This window comes from Myxocyprinus asiaticus, chromosome 13 (assembly GCF_019703515.2).
Source record: "Myxocyprinus asiaticus isolate MX2 ecotype Aquarium Trade chromosome 13, UBuf_Myxa_2, whole genome shotgun sequence".
In the NCBI taxonomy this organism is placed as follows: domain Eukaryota; kingdom Metazoa; phylum Chordata; class Actinopteri; order Cypriniformes; family Catostomidae; genus Myxocyprinus; species Myxocyprinus asiaticus.
The window spans coordinates 17,110,756-17,127,480 of NC_059356.1; the positions used below are offsets into that span (position 1 = coordinate 17,110,756).

The 16,725-nt window shown below is 37.4% G+C and overlaps 1 protein-coding gene across 1 annotated transcript; it reads right to left on the reverse strand.

The window, feature by feature from the left end:
- Positions 1-1,696: 1,696 nt before the first annotated feature.
- Positions 1,697-16,207, reverse strand: LOC127449982 (SUMO-conjugating enzyme UBC9-B). The gene is made up of 8 exons (XM_051713655.1): positions 16,189-16,207; positions 15,987-16,084; positions 7,561-7,655; positions 7,108-7,191; positions 6,858-6,930; positions 6,640-6,749; positions 3,540-3,619; positions 1,697-3,456 (listed from the first exon to the last, which is right to left on the reverse strand). The coding sequence occupies exons 3-8, from the start codon at positions 7,624-7,626 to the stop codon at positions 3,396-3,398; spliced, it is 474 nt and encodes a 157-aa protein (XP_051569615.1). The 5' UTR covers positions 7,627-7,655; positions 15,987-16,084; positions 16,189-16,207; the 3' UTR covers positions 1,697-3,395.
- Between the last annotated feature and the right edge of the window lie 518 nt (positions 16,208-16,725).

Below are 16,725 nucleotides of genomic sequence, written 5' to 3' on the forward strand. Positions count from 1 at the left end.
GCAGAAATCGAGTTAATTTGAAAGGCTTCACAAACATCTCACAAGTTGAATTAGTGCTCTGTTCTATAAAGAGCAAGACACAAATACAGGAAAGTTATTTCTTGGCACTGAGGATACTAAAATAAAGTACATTTCAACTAATGCACCAAATATTGCTGAGAAATTTAATTACTACCTCCATAAATGAAAGGTTACATAATGTAATCAATGCTATAATGTCAGAACAAGTCATTCAATTGGCCAATATATCGGCATTGGCCAATTAACAATACTGTATATGTAAAGTATGTGCTTATTTAAATTCTGCAATCATTTGGAACATCTTATTTGCTATAAATAAGATGTATTGTACATATTAGCATTATATTGGCCACCTTGATCTTTAGCTATGAACATTTAGTCTTTAAAACCCATGTCAGTTGACCACTAGTGCTATAATTTAAAGGTGTGGGATAACACTACAATATAAGGTTCCATTTGTTAACATTTGTTAATGCATTAGGTATCATGAACAAACAATGAACAATAGATTCTTTACAGCATTTGTTCATCTTTTTTAATGTTAGTTAATACAAATAAAAATTTTATTGTTAGTTCATAGTGCATTAACTATTGTTAACTGATACAACTTTTGCTTTTAAAAATGCATTAGTATGTTGAAATGAACCTTTACCAAGATGAATGAATTTTTAATGAGTGTTGTTCATTGTTAGTTCATGTTAACCAATAGAACCTTATTTTAAAGTGTTATCAGGTGTGGTTGATCCCTCAGTGGATGACTGCAGATAACCATCTCTTGGTTTTTGATCTGAGGAAAAGGTTCTTTCATTAGTTTCCGTAGGCATGTCGTTAGTGAACCATCCCAGATAGCTCAGACTATTTCAAGTGCTAACAGCATCTTTAAATCAACTACAGCTTTAGTTTTGTGACAGATTGCAGGAAAAGGGGACATTGAGCTGGGCGTTTTGGTTTAAACGTACTTTGAGAAGTTTGTACGTCAGCAGGCGGAGGTATCATTTGTTAAGATTTTCATATGTCAGCTCTGATTTGAACAACCAGGTTTTGGGAGGGCAATACATCAAATGTATTTCTCTTCCTTGTCTTAGATGGTGAAACCTGAACACCTGAGCAATTTCCCATTACATCCAGCGAGTCCTAAATTGATATTAAATGAAACAACTCTGGAAAGAGGAAATAAGGCATTTAAAATGAAACAGACGTCAGGAGGAAAAATATCTAGGTCTTTAAATGGCAATCATCATTTATGAAACACGGACAAAGGAAATATCAGTGGCACCTTCCTAAATATGAGTAAAAACGATGAAGTGCTTGAGGATGCTGGTAGCATTGTTAATGATTCAATTTGCATTGCAGAACCGTAATTTGCATTGTGTGTTAATCTTATTTAATCAGCTACTCAAAGATGGCAGTTAAGGCTCTTGACGTTACTGCAAGAACTCCCACAAGCTGCATAAGTGACTAAGATTCAGGAGATATGTTTGTATAGATCCTAATTATCAAAATACATTGGCTAATACGGTGTCAGTAGGCCTTAGTAGTAGTGATAATTGCCTTTGCCAGTGACAATTATATTGTCAGTTTAATGGTAGATTTTATTTAAAAACCCATGCACATTACATATTTGCAAAAGATCAAAACACGCTATCCAAGAGTTTAAAACCATTAACTCAAGACATTCCACATTAAAAATCCCCTTCAAGCAATTACAACGTCTTCAGATCTTTTGGTCTCCACACTCTGAAACGACTTCTTGCTAACAGTTTCCAGGTAACCTTACTGATCAGAATTTAGAAACCTCCTCTGCGAGAGGAGAAGCCTTTATTTTTGTCTCACATTATACATTTGAACATATACAGTGAAATAATTATTTTTTTTCTCATGATACAGCACTCCTGGAGCAGATAGGGTCAAGGGCCTTGCTCAAGGGCCCAACACTGGCATCTTGGCAGTGCTTGAACCCCCACCTTCTGGTCAGTAACCCAGAGCCTTAACCGCTGAGCAACCACTGCCCCATTGACAAGCTAACAGTTGCGAGCACTGCAATTCTCATGGGAATGCGCACAGTAACACCTTGCAAAGTTAATGTCAGCATGATTAAACATTACCTTGATGAGGAAGAATACATAATTAGTATGGAAATTCTCCTGCTTTAATATATTTCAGTTAAAAGAAGTCTTATGAAATTCAGGGCCAGCCAGTGTTACACCTTTAATGAGAGTCTCATGGGCACAAAAGCCATCTGGCTAGATCCCTACACTAAACACTGACCTTGCAAGGGACAAGCACTGTCTGCTAGGCCCAATAAATAATCTTAGAATAGGTGCCACAACGACACGCAAAATCTAGGCACGGCCCATTTCCATTTTAACACTCTAACTTACACAATACAATCTTTCCAGATGTCTAAATGTAATAAGTCTAATGCAAACCAAAACAGATTCAGCCTTTAGAAAAATAAAATCTATGCCAACAGCAAAGCAAACTTGGCCAATAAACTATGCCACTGGCATAATCATTTCCAGCCCAAGAACCACGTGATGACTTACCTTTCAAGGATGGTGGAAACTGATCCAACACGGTTTGAAACTTGTGCACAATGTACCTGCTGCCACACAACTGGCTTTGTATAAACATTTTTATTTACTCTATACACTTACATGAACAAAACACCATATAAACACAACAAGACTGATGCAGCGGTAAACTAACCTGCCTTCAATTTGATTCAGAGGCCTTTAAGTGTTTTTAATGGTATAGACGGCCGAGGCAGCACAATGCTAGCATACTGAATGGTACATGCTTCATACACTGCCTGCATCAGGACTGGATATTTCTCTAGAGACTAATTTAAAGTATAAAAGTATCATTATACAGCAGTTGAAATACTGACATTAATAGCAAGTTTTAAATCATTAAAACCATGAAAGAGACTAAAGGAGGGCAATCTAGAGAAAAATAAAAAATAAAAATTGCGAAATGAAAGCAGTTTTAGGCTCATACCTCTTCATCTGTGGAATACTATTTCTTCTGCAATGTGGATGTTTATTGTGCCTTTTGTTGTAAATGTTAAGCACTGCAATGTGTTACCAAGTAACCCCACAAAAAAATAAAAAAAATAATTCCTCACACAACCCGGTGTGAGCTTTACTGTGGATTAGCCCAAATGGCAACAGTATACAAAAAGGGCAAATTGTAAAACCCTTAGAGAGTTCGTTAGAATGAGCATCAGTGGATTGACAATGGCACAACACATTCATTTCTTTAAGCCCATCAAGAAATTAGTATGAAATGGATATGATTTGTAAGGGAGAAGTAACTGGGGTGAGGAGACCTGGTCAAAACCAATTTCCATTACAATGGGAAATCTTGGAGGTTTATGGAGAGAACTTTTTGGCTTGTGCTCGGACCCTTTTTTCATATTCCACTCTGTTTTGGCTGAAACAGAAATGCAAACATAAGATTAACCGAAAGGCAATATGTAATTGCAAGCAACCTTATTTACATTGGGAAATGCGTACCAGTAAATTGTGTATGCCTCAGCCTGTGCGGGGTCCTGAATATTTGGTTCGTTAAGGAGTTCTTGGATTCCTAGCAAAATCTAAGAAAAACAAATGATACAGAAAGGACTTTACATAAATTGTGGCACTTCGTGAGATAATACTGCCCTCTTCAGGAGTACATGGTGCAGTCTAATTATGGAGATTCTCAACATCCCAGTAGTCCAAATGAATCCAAATGCATGCATTTGAAGTTAAAATACTGAATATCTTAAATCTCACCTGAAACCAGTTAGTTGCATTTAACTTGCATGAAATCCAACTTAACAATGATTCAACTTCAAATATATTTTTAAACCATGTCAGAGGTGACTGCATGTGCAAATTAAACGTATTTAACAAAATCTATCTATACTGCAAAGGCAAAACACGGTAACTACACAGTCAGAAATTATGACTTAAGTAGGTCACACTACACTTCGTGCTCCATTCAAACACATCCAAATGCAGCGGAAACGCAAGCTCTTGCGAATACATGTCGCACTACGCTGTGTACCAAAGAGGATGCACGACCAATAGGAGACCGAAATGTCACACGTTGACATCTTGGCTCAAAGGATACATATTTCAAAGTTGCGAGATTTGTTGCAGGAAAGGGAGTAGACAATATTTTAATTTTTAATATAATATTATTGGTTATTTGTGATATTGAGAAGCCCTCCCACATAACATGGTCTGTTGCATTGTCCAAAAAAATTTGCATGCTCAAAGCCTAGTGTGACCGCACCTTAAAACTGAGTTTTAGTTGTGGTAACCACTAAGCTCAAATCGACAGCATTTGTGGCATAATGTTGATCACCACAAATTTAGACTTGTCCATCCTTTTCTTTAAAAAAAAAAAGCAAAACTCAAGAGATCACAGTGAGGCACTTACAACGGAATTGAATGGAGACAATGAAAGTGAATGTGTCCAATTTTTGAAGGGTTTAAACAGAAATGTTAAGCTTATTTTATAAAAGCACTTGCATTAATTCTTCTGTTGAAATGTGTTATCTGTAAAGTGGTTTCAATTGTCATGTTTACAGTAATTTAACCCCCCCAGCATGAGTTCTTTAATACACGCAGTACTTAAGCTACACTATGTAACTTTTGGCCCTCTAGCGGTTCAAAATAAAACCGCATGCGTCTTGCGGAAGAATATTGTTTTGGTAATGACGAAAGTTGTGCTCCGGCTCTGCTCCTCTGCGTGGATAAATGTGGTTCGAGGCACCGGTGTACACATGAATATAGGATATCTTTTCAGAGCGAATGGACAAATAAATAACGAAAAGATGGATATCTGAAAACAGGTCATCTGAGCAGGTAAGTGCCATATCTTCTGCTGTTGTTTTGACTTATTGGAAACATTGATGTTTTGAAATAAATTACACTACAAAAGTTAGGCAATGTGTGTTAACATTAGACATACCAATTGCTAGTCTGATAAGGTCAAATGTTGTAAAGTTTTTATAACTGCAGGATATTCTGGCCAAATAGACCAATGTAGTAACTAATTTATAGATCGTCATTGTTACCAACCAGTGGTCAACATCGTTTCAAGACTCACATGTCCTTGGCAAGCCTAGGACTAAAGGATATATAAAATGATTGCACACGTGTGCTAGCAAGTGAAACGTTCTGCACCACTTACAGTATAATTATTGTATTTCACCACACACAGATGTTTGTGTGTTTGTAGGATTACACAACTATACATAAACCAACCATATCAATAAAATATACAGTAGCTGGAGATTATTTTCTCTGTGTACGGAGATGACGTCAACACGCATGGGCAAAATGACACATGTATGCAATTTCCCCACGAAATCCGTCCCAACAGCTCTAAAATATAAATCATTATTATAGGTTTATCAAAGTGTATTTGGGTAAAGACATGGTTTGGAAGATGGATTTTTGTTGCCCTCAATAACATTATTTAAAAAGTTTCATAATGTAGCTTTTTTTTTTTTTTTTTTTAAAAACGCACTTCACAGCAGATGCACTGAACGTAAGATTATATTAAACATATGTGGTTTTTAGATGTTTATAATGATAGATAAGATGCGATCGCGAATGCACTTGCTGGCTATGCACACCGCCATATTTTCGTTGCAATGCAAGATAGGATTCGGAGTTCATCTCATCACATAAGCATACAAAATGAGGTGCATAGAAGGTTCTAAAAAACTAGCCTTTACACTTTTCCAGCCCAGGAAGTGTTTAGAATGAGTGACGGAAGGAATGGTAGAAGACTCGAGTGGACTGACTAGTTTGTATATTCTTTGATGTCAGAAAACATCGCTGCATCAAAACAGTGCGCTCCGACAGTAAGGGCTTTATACTTTTATTTATTGATTGTTTGAAACATAAAACAAAAAAGATACTGTGATGCTGAAAAGACTGAGCAACTGGTTCATTATGAATACCGCTTCAGTCCCTCTTTTGCTGGTAAACAGCAGCACGAACGCAGATCAAACCAGTCTGATCATACGCATCTGAGCCCAGCCTAGTGTAATCATACCGGTTTGATCGTACGTGCGAGTTTGTCGACATTACATCGTCATGGTAACGAAGTTGTAAAATTGGCTATAACTTTCCGGCTATAAAAGGTTAGTAAGTGATTTTTATCACACTAAAAATCATGTTTACATGCATATGGTTTACATCTTGTGGCTATACTTTTGAAACCGAGTATTTTAACATTCCAAAATTGGCCCCATTCACTTCCACTGTAAGTGCCTCACTGTCACCTTGAGTTTGCTTTTTTAAATAAAAGGAGGGACGAGTCTAAATACATTTTTGTAGTGATCAATTATGCTGTCTATTTAGCTTAACTTGTATTGAACCCGGAACATTCCTTTAAATGTTTCAATGTTGGGCAATTATTGTTTTACCTTTGTTAATAAAAGTATCTCTCTTTCCAGGGATGCCATACTGAATATTCCAATATGCAACTCAATGTCACATCTGTCAGATTTCCACATTAATGACTGTTCGTTGAGGGAAAAAAAATTAAGTAACCCAAGAACTACATCTCTGACAAGCTAGCACGTTTGAAAATAGACAACTTTTTGCTTACCTGCTTGATTGTAATGGCAGGCCTCCAGTCTTTGTCTTCCTCTAAAATAGATAGGCACACGGTACCAGATGGATATACATTCGGATGGAATAAAGGAGGCTCAAATTTACCTGAAGGAAGAGACGGCCTCATAACAATATAGAACAAGTTGGCACAATTAGAACATGCACACATCAAAGTGCAGACACTGAATTAGCACCACTGAACATCTGATTTACACTTTGGTGGAGAGGAAGGATAGTCATCCTTGAAGAGCATCCGAAGTTTGAATAGGCCCCCCTCCCACGGCGTCTGAGAAGAAAATAAATACTTCAAACTGGGAGGAGAAAAAACATGTCTAATAGCAGACTGGAAAAAACATTTAGCAAGCATCCACTATTTTTTTTGTGGTGCTCTCCATACTGTAAAATAAAAACTTTGCCATTCAATGCAAAAAATAAATTTTGCCTTTTACATATTTGCTCTTACCCCTTTCTTTCCAGGGATGGCACATTCCCAATTCATCAAGTTCATAGTCCCATCAGGGTTTTTTGTTGGTACAGCTACAAAACCCTGAAAATAAAGCAAAAGATAGATAGACAGACAGACATTTTGTTTTTGTACAAATACAACCCTACAGTTTCAATAATGACTTCTCAGGAGCTTAAATTACATGAAATGTTACAACTTCACCATGAATGGAAAATACCCTCTTAAGCAACCGATTTGCCATTTCCCTCCCAAAGGCTAATCCTGCAGTTCTTAATAATTCATCTCTCTAAAAACATTTTGTTGACTGGGAACTGTAATGTAAAGTCCCCCCAATTTTACGCAAAGCCTTGAAAACCATACTTCAAGCGTTTACCAAAACAAAAGAATAATCTCCCTTTACACATCTGTATGACAGCTGAACAACAATGATCTGAAACACCTTATACTTACAAAAGGATGGTCCTTCCGCCAAGCCTTTCGTTCTTGTGCAAGACGACTTAACGCTATACCAGACATGACTTGTGGGCCACTAAATGAACGCAAATCTGGAAAGTACAGACAATATTTGTTTTTATAAAAGCAAGATGCATGTAAAGACTGTACAGAATCAGCTTGCAATATATCATAATAAGTTTTAACCCTAAAATAAAAGGTAATGGCTAAATTTCATATTATGGTGCAGTTACAATCTACATAAACAAAGACTGACTTATATTCTTTATAAGGTGCAAATATCTACTAATACAGGGTGTCAGCTAGTGTGGACAAAATCCCAAACTACTTATGTTACAACACATATTTAAATCATTAATCAGGTATACTGAAAATTAAACTTTTTAATCCAAGAAGTAGAAGATCTACAAAGAACAAATGGATGTGCTAACAATACAAACAAAAATGTGATTCACAAATACCATATATATTTAAAAAAATCATTTTATTCCAAATTAAACAATTAAAAAAAAAAATATGTACTTCATGTGGTATATTAAGAGTCATTTAGTGGGATGATACAATCATAAAATAATAGAGCTATTCTACAGAACTGGTGTAAACTGCGGTCCCACAATAAAATAACTTTTTTTTAAAAAGTATATGAATTCCAATATTGGATGTGTCATGAGAATGTTATGATCTATTTAAACCCAAGGCATTGAGATGTAGGCCATCTATAGAAAAACCTAATTTATAGAGTACTTTCTATTAGAAGGTGGCTGTCCCAAAACCTAACCCTAAATTTCAATTTATTAAAATACTTACTCTCTCATTTTTTCAGTTTTTAAAAAGATCTTTTTGCTTTCTTTTAAAAGAAAAATATTTAGGATTCTATTTATGGTTTAATTACACTTCATTTAAAAATGCTAATTTTCCCTCATTCTCATGTCACAACCAAAACACAAAATGTTTTAGTCCTTTGGTTCAGCCTGATTTTAGCCACACTCCTGAATTCTTGGACCAGGAATTTAGACTGCATCCCTGCCCATCATGGCCCTATGGTGAGTAGTTTAGATCCCATCATTTTAATGTAAATGTGCTCAAAGTCTGAAAAAATCAGTGTGTAACTTTAAGAATTGTCACTACTGAAACACATATTCCCCAGGCATTTTAGAGTTATGCTCAAAATTAGCTAAAATGGTCACTACTGAAACGGTCACTAAAGAGAAATTTGTAAAATAACGAGATTTCAGTAGTGAAATATTTTGTTGCGCTGTGCCACTGCTGAATTATGAGCGCCGCTGTTGGGATTTCACATGGTTAATTTAATATACTTGACGCATCATAATGCTTGCCAGCCCCAGTCAGCTGTGCGCTTTCTACACCGCGAAAGATACACGGGATTCATTTTGTCTACTCGAGTACTCGAACTAATTACTCAATGGGCAATGACATATATATTAGTTATGTACACATGCATACATATATATCACACACACACACACACACACACACACACACACATATATATTATATTATACACACACACATACATACATAGAACAACATGCCTGACAAACTTCTTTGGCTGCTACATTGCATCTTGTTGTTCCAGTGCATCATCTATTCATTTTTATAGGCTGTTATAAAATAATCTAATACAAAATGTACAAAAGATTGCATAATCAAAATATGATTGTGATTATATTATGTATTATGTGAAGATTCGCTGCCCAACTCAATGAAGGAATGTGCACAACGCGCGTCTGTCTGTTCTTCCTTCAGGTTACCGTAATTATCTTAGTAAGCACACACTAGTTTTTTTTTAGGGTATGTTTACACGACAACGATGTACTAAAAACGCGTTTCTGAAGTTTCGCATACAGACGACAACGTTGTCAAACGATTCCCGTTCACACAAATCTGCGAAAATGACTAAAAACGCTGTATTATGCATGCCAGGCCAGTAGTTGGCGATGTCACTTTGTAAAGAAACACTACGCACTTGCGCACATAAGCATTCTTCCACAGAACGTTGAATACAAACAAAGACGGCGAAAGTAGAGCAATTTTGTCTGGACAGATGATGTTGCTTTAATACTACAAGTCTTGAGCAGCACAAACACAGTTCTGTAGTCCGCCATTGTAGCTTTGAATGTTTTGCGCGTTGTTTTGAAATACTCGCGTGCATGCCTATAGACTGAACACGCGTGCGTATGACGTCATCGTTTTCACAAATTCGCGTTTTTGTGTTTACACAGAGACGATAACTGCATCGTTTTCAAAAACATGCACTTTGAAACCAGTTTTTAAAAGTTTGCGTTTTCAGGCCCCAAAACGCCGTTGTCGTGTAAACTAACAGCCAAAATGCATAAAAAGTTTTCTGTTTTTAGTTGAAAATGTTGTCCTGTAAACGGCCCCTTAGTGTCTGTCTGAACAGTCCATTTTCAAATCGCGGTTGGCTGAACAGGAAACGCCATAACCGTCGCGTTTTTAATAGGCGTGAATTTGAAGTTAAGTTTTGAAGACGCTGCATTCTGTTCCATTTAGCTGCGCTCTCTCTAGACGTTTAAAACATTTGCAGCGTGTCGAGTCCACTGCCACACGCCTGGTGTGTGTGTCCAAGTGTTCGCTCCTGTGGGAAAAGCTGCGATGCTCCATATTGTTGTTGCTGTGATGATTCATGAAGCGTTTCATTCAACTCGGAGACTTGGAATTTCCACCTTTCAACTGGGGAAAGTGCAACGGAATGACACTTTGTCGGACTTCTAACTTTGAAACTCGTGGGGAAATCTTCAACTACCACGTTACTTAGGGCAGGGAGGTTTACAGTCAGTAACGAACATTCACTTATCGAATAATATCCATTAACAAGTCAAAGTTCTTACATTAAATGACAAAACGTGTTTAGCAAATGTTTTGCAGAGACGGGTGTTCAAAACACGGTTAATTACACTATTATCGTAACGATAGCATTGCAGCATCATATATCACTTTGTCAGAGACGTCTCATAACTAATGTACCCCTCAAACATAATCAATCTCAAAATTAAATATAGCTGTGAGCAGCAATTAATGGGGTTCAAGCGGTTTAAGGCCTTTAAGCACATGCGTAAAAAGGTATTGTGTTTTATTTAGCAAGCATGTAACCATCTAGATCATAGATGGAATAGACCATTTACAGCCAATTTACTAAGGAAATATATGGTTTTTAAAGCTCTTTAAAGCTCATAGCGCCACCTATGGTCTGATTTCCATAAAAGCCTGCATGCTTGTTTAGAATCATATGTCACATGTGCTCAGCTAATTTCATTAAGTTCTGAGTATTTATTTAGGAATTTGGGCTTATTTGTTCACTTGACCACACCAATTTTCCAAATGACACTGTTATAGCTACCAAAGGGTAAAGGGTGTCCGATTTCTTTCAAATTTCTCACAGACCTCTAGGGCCAGGAGTTGAACAGGCCCACTGAGTTTTGTGCCGATCGGCCTCCAATAACCTTGTCTAATAGGTGCTCAAACTTCATTGGCTGATGGCGGCCATGTTTTTTGAGATACGCCAATGTCCTCATAGACATTCATGGCACCTTGGACAAAGACACTGCATGTCGACTTTCAACTCAGACTAACGGTTGCGTAGTTAGAGCGGTTTGTTTTTTTTCCTGTTATAGCGCCACCAAGTGGCCAAACTCTGCTGTTTTTTTTTTACTGTGACCTCAGATTGAGCTCATACACACGCGTACCAAGTTTGGTAAAAATCTAATTTCGTTCGGGCGTTATAGCCATTTTAGTAAAAATGGCCCGCCCTTTTCGAATGTTTTGGCACCACTTAGCGACCGCGAGTCGAAATGTCAGCTTTTTTTTTTTTTATAATTATTGATAATCAGACTCCAGAGTATATTTCTGCACTGGTTTGCTTCCGATCGGGTGAAAAACCTAGGACAAGTTTGCATAAGTAGGTTTTTAACATTATCTGAAATATTTATAGAACGGTTTGAAAGACACCAATGCTTCTTGAAGCAAAGTTGTTTAGAATGAGAAGAGCTATCAGGTGATATTATTTGTGTTTTTTCACAACACTGCATTATATACAACCATTAACACCTACAAATATCGTGATAGCACCACCTAGTGGCCGATTTTTTTTTAACTTAGCACAACCCTCTCAGACCAAGAGTCAAATAGGTCCACCAAGTTTCGTTCCGATTGGTCATTGTTAGCCTTGTGTAATAGCTGCTGAAATTTGATTGGCCGATGGCGGCCATGTTTTTCATCATACGTGAATGTCCATACAGACAATGATAGCACCTGAGACAAAGACAATGTATGCAAATTTTGAAGTCAATAGGATTAACGGTTTCATAGTTACAGCCAATTTCAATTTTTTTGGTATTATAGTGCCACCATGTGGCAAAACCTCGCTAACTTTTCTGGCCAACCAAAGATCGACCTCTTAAAATAAGCATGCCAAGTTTGGTGAAGATCTCATTTCCTTCAAGAATTATAGCCATTTACGTCAAATTGGCCACTCCTACTTCCGATGTTTTCGCATACCGTAGCTAGCTCGAATCGAAAGTTCAATTTTTTTTTTTTATAACTTTGATATTGAGTCTCCATGGAATCGTTTGGCACTGGATTGGTCCCGATCGGACGAAAAACCTAGGACTAGTTCACAAAAGTATGCTTTATGAAAAATCCAAGATGGCGGAAAATTTTTATAGGTGGAAATGAAATCTGAGATATACGTTTTGTTTGGGCCAAGGATTCCAATGGTATAAAAGCACTTGAGTCTACTACAAACGGTCTAGAAGTTATGAGCAGTTTCGCGTTTGATCGCTGTAGTGCCCCCTATTGACCAATTTGGCCAAGTTAGTGTTTCTGAGTAGCGAGCAATACTACTACCATTTGACCAAGTTTCAAGTCTCTAGGCCTTACGGTTTGCTCTGCCCAATCAGTTTTGTGGCGGAATAATAAAAATCTTAACAATTACAATAGGGTTTCAGCGCCAAGCACTTAAACCACTAAAAATAAGCTCCCTCTTTGACACGTGTTTAACTGTCAGGTAATCGCTGAATTTCGAATTAAGAAGTCACATCATGCATGATCACCGTCGATCATTGCTGCCACATCCGAGTACCAGACTACTCGTGCCCATCCGTTACACACACACACTCTTACTTAGTGACGTCACAGCATAACAAGTGTCAACTCGCTTCATTTCTAGTGGCCCGCGAGCTCATTTCTAAAACGTAGGATGAACAATCAGTTAGTGCCTTCCTAATTTCATAATTATGGACCAAGCTATCGGTTTTCCCTCTGTGTAAAATCTGTACTCTTGTAATGCTCTCTGAAAATGCAAGTTGTTTTGTTTGCCTTCAGAAATTACAAGAGATGACTGTAGTTTAATCAGTAGGAACCTGATGAAAGGAATCTGTAAAGACCCATCTTATTCACACTCAGAATATTTCAATTTAGCCTTCTAAAAATTAGGTGCTTCCCCCCCACAGATGCATCCCACCCTCAAAATCAATGCTATGACCAAAAACATTAACACTGGTCCAGCTTTGTGGGCTTGTGGATGCACGCACAACAGCACCGCTGCTGAAAAAAAAAAAAAAAAAAAAAGCAAGCCTAGGGTAAAACAGTGTAGTCTCACTTCCTGGTTGTATTTAAGATGTTGAATCTGTTTGTTTTGTTACAGACTTTGATACATTGGTTAAAGTGCTCAGAACCTCAGACAACCAAGGTTTAATACTAATACTATTGTTGAGCTTTTATTTTTTTAAACTGAAACCAGAGTTATTGTTTTAGATTATTTCTCATCTTAAATGGAAACTGTATGAACAAGCATTCTTTACTCCAATGACAATTCAAAAGTAGCGTTTGTCCTTCCAAATACAGATGACAGGAACAATAATTATGTCTTCAATAATTAATTGCTGCATTTTATTTACCATAAAACATTTGTTCTTGTAATATTTTCAAAGCATTTTCAAGATAAGATTAGTTACAAAACACCCATTTTTTTTTTTTTTTTAATGAATCAAATCAGTATCATGAAGTTTATGTATTTTACAGAAAAACATTAAAATTGGAATTCTCTTTTTATTTGGCTATGAAACCTTCTAGAAAAAAAGAAATCATTAAAACAATCTTTAAAGAGGGGATGTAAAATTCTTTATAGATAAAAACAAATCCTTTTTATTATGATGCATTACTTTGTTTCGGTAGCTTCATTCTGGGAAAAGAAAAACAATGACAAATTCTGAAGTGTAGGTCCATAGTGTGCGACAGACAGACACCTCAGTCTGGAGAAAAAAATAGAGACTGCAAAATTACCAGTTTCTCTTGATGTAAACATTTGTTTTATGCTATAAAGGTACTTGCATTTCTCCCAAATAAAAATATTGGTCATTTAGAGCATTTTTTTTTTTTTTTTTTGCAGAAAATGACAACTGCTCAATAACACAAAAAAAAAATAAAAATAAAAAAAAAAAAGGGGGGGGGGGCCTGGGTAGCTCAGCGAGTAAAGACGCTGACTACCACCCATGGCGTCACGAGTTCAAATCCAGGGCGTGCTGAGCGACTCCAGCCAGGTCTCCCAAGCAACCAAATTGGCCCGGTTGCTAGGGAGGGTAGAGTCACATGGGGCAACATCCTCGTGGTCGCTGTAATGTGGTTCTTGCTCTCGGTGGGGCTCGTGGCGAGTTGTGCGTGGATGCCACAGAGAATAGCGTGAAGTCTCCACACGCGCCGTGTCTTCGCGGTAACACGCTCAACAAGCCATGTGATAAGATGTGAGGATTGATGGTCTCAGACACGGAGGCAACCGAGATTAGTCCTCCACCACCTGGATTGAGGCAAGTCACTACACCACCACGAGGACTTAGAGCGCATTGGGCATTCCAAATTGGGGAGAAAAATAAAAAGATGTAGTGTTCAGACCTCGAATAATGCATATCTTTGTATTTATTTTTTAAACACAAGGCTAATGTTTTTACTTAGCGTTCAGAAAAATCAATATTTGGTGGAATAACCCTGATTTCCAATCACAGCATTCATGCGTCTTGGCATGCTATCTACCAGTCTTTCACATTGCTGTTGAGTGATTTTATGCCATCCATCTTCCTCTTGATCACATTCAGAGGTTTCCAATGGGGTTCAGGTCTGGAAATTGGGCTGGCCATGACAGGGTCTTGATCTGGTGCATTTTCCTGCTGGAAAAACCAATCCTCAGAGTTGGGGAACATTGTCAGAGCATAAGGAAGCAAGTTTTCTTCCAGGATAACCTTGTACGTGGCTTGATTCATGCATCCTTCAAAAGACGAATCTGCCCGATTCCAGCTTGAAGCATCCTCAGATCATCACCAATCCTCCACCAAATTTCACAAGTGGGGGCGAGACACTGTGGCTTGAAGGCCTCTCCAGGTCTCCAGAAGTGGCATAAAAAAAAAAAAAAACACCCAACAGCAATGTGAAAGACTGGTAGATAGCATGCCAAGACGCATGAAAGCAGTGATTGGAAATCAGTGTTCTTCCACCAAATATTGATTTCTGAACGCCAAGTTAAAACATTAGTATGGTGTTATAAACTCGTTTTCTTTGCATTATTCGAGGTCTGAAAACACCATCTTTTGTTATTTTGACCAGTTGTCATTTTCTGCAAATAAATGACTTTATTTTGAATTTGGGAGAAATGTTGTAAGTACTTTATAAAATAAAACAGATGTTCATTTAACGCAAACACATACCTATAAATAGTCAGTCCAGAGAAACTGATACATAAAATTTGTATATATTAGTGCATGGCAAATTATGTACAGGCATAAAATTAACAGCGCTAATATTTGCGAGAGAGTGTACCAACCGTCATCAAAAACCCTGATAATTCAGAAGTTATTCACTTACCAATTATTAGCTTATTACTACGACGTTGGCACACATTACAAATACTGTACAAATTAGGCTACTTACAGGACTTCTGAAGTTGGGGCCGAAGGTTCAGGTAACTACACATCCATCTGGTTGTAATTATGAACGTCCAGTTTAATGTGCTTTGTAAATTTACTGAACGAATACAGCGCGTTGAATGAATTCGAGCTATCGGTCAGATGTGAACCTTAATGCGCATTTTCAGCGCGATGCCGCAAACCATCATTCCTCACTGCGCAATTCTTCCGCTGATTGAGTGAAAATCACGGTGTGCTTTACGATTAAATATTCGCGACGAACTAGACCACACCTATTATAATCGAGAGTTATTTACATTGCTCGCGCGCGATTAGATTGTTATAACGTTTGTCGCGTGCAGTGTAGACGGGCTATTAGCTTAGCATTGCTAGCTAGGAAGAGCCGCAAACAAAAACAGCGCGAATTCCGCAGGCTATAATAGCAGAAACGAACCCCAAATGTCCTGTTTTAAGTCGCTGTTGCATACATACCTCTGTTCGGGGAAGACAGGTGCTAATTCTTTGACCAAACGCCAAATAATTGGGAATTTGAGTCAAGCCCAAAGCAAAAAGCTATCGAAGTTTCTCTCCTGGAAAAAAGAAAACACAGACATTTAGCTGAAATACAAGGACCCACGAGCGCACACGCATCTGCCTGAATAAAACGTTCAACAATGTATTTATATTGAGTTACACTTAATGGATTATTTCCTGTGATTACTGGTTGATGACTAAAAAGCTATTTTCAATAAATACAGGATGATGAAAATGACCAGAGGCCGGTTGCACCAGCTGTACGTAAGTTACAACTTTGCCTTGTGGTGGCGTAAATGGGCACTAAGTGACAATTTACGCACTAATAATTCAGCTGTATGACTTTCTTTTGTCCGTGGAACACAAAGGAGACGTTAGACACTGTATTATGATAAATGCACGCTAGTCTCAGTCACAATTAACTTTCATTGTATGGAAAAACAAATGTTGACTGAGGCAGTCTCTAACATTCAACTTAACTTCTGTGTCATACTGGTTTGGAACGAGAGTGGGTAAATGATGACAGGGTTTTAATTTTGAGGTGACCTATCCCTTTAAGGTAAATATGAACAGCTAATTGGTTTATGAAGCTTTTACACTTAATTATTGATTTAAATATACTGCACACACAAAAAATATTAATAATAATAAAAATCCATATTTTGGGATTAGTGCAATAACACTTCATGTAAAGGAA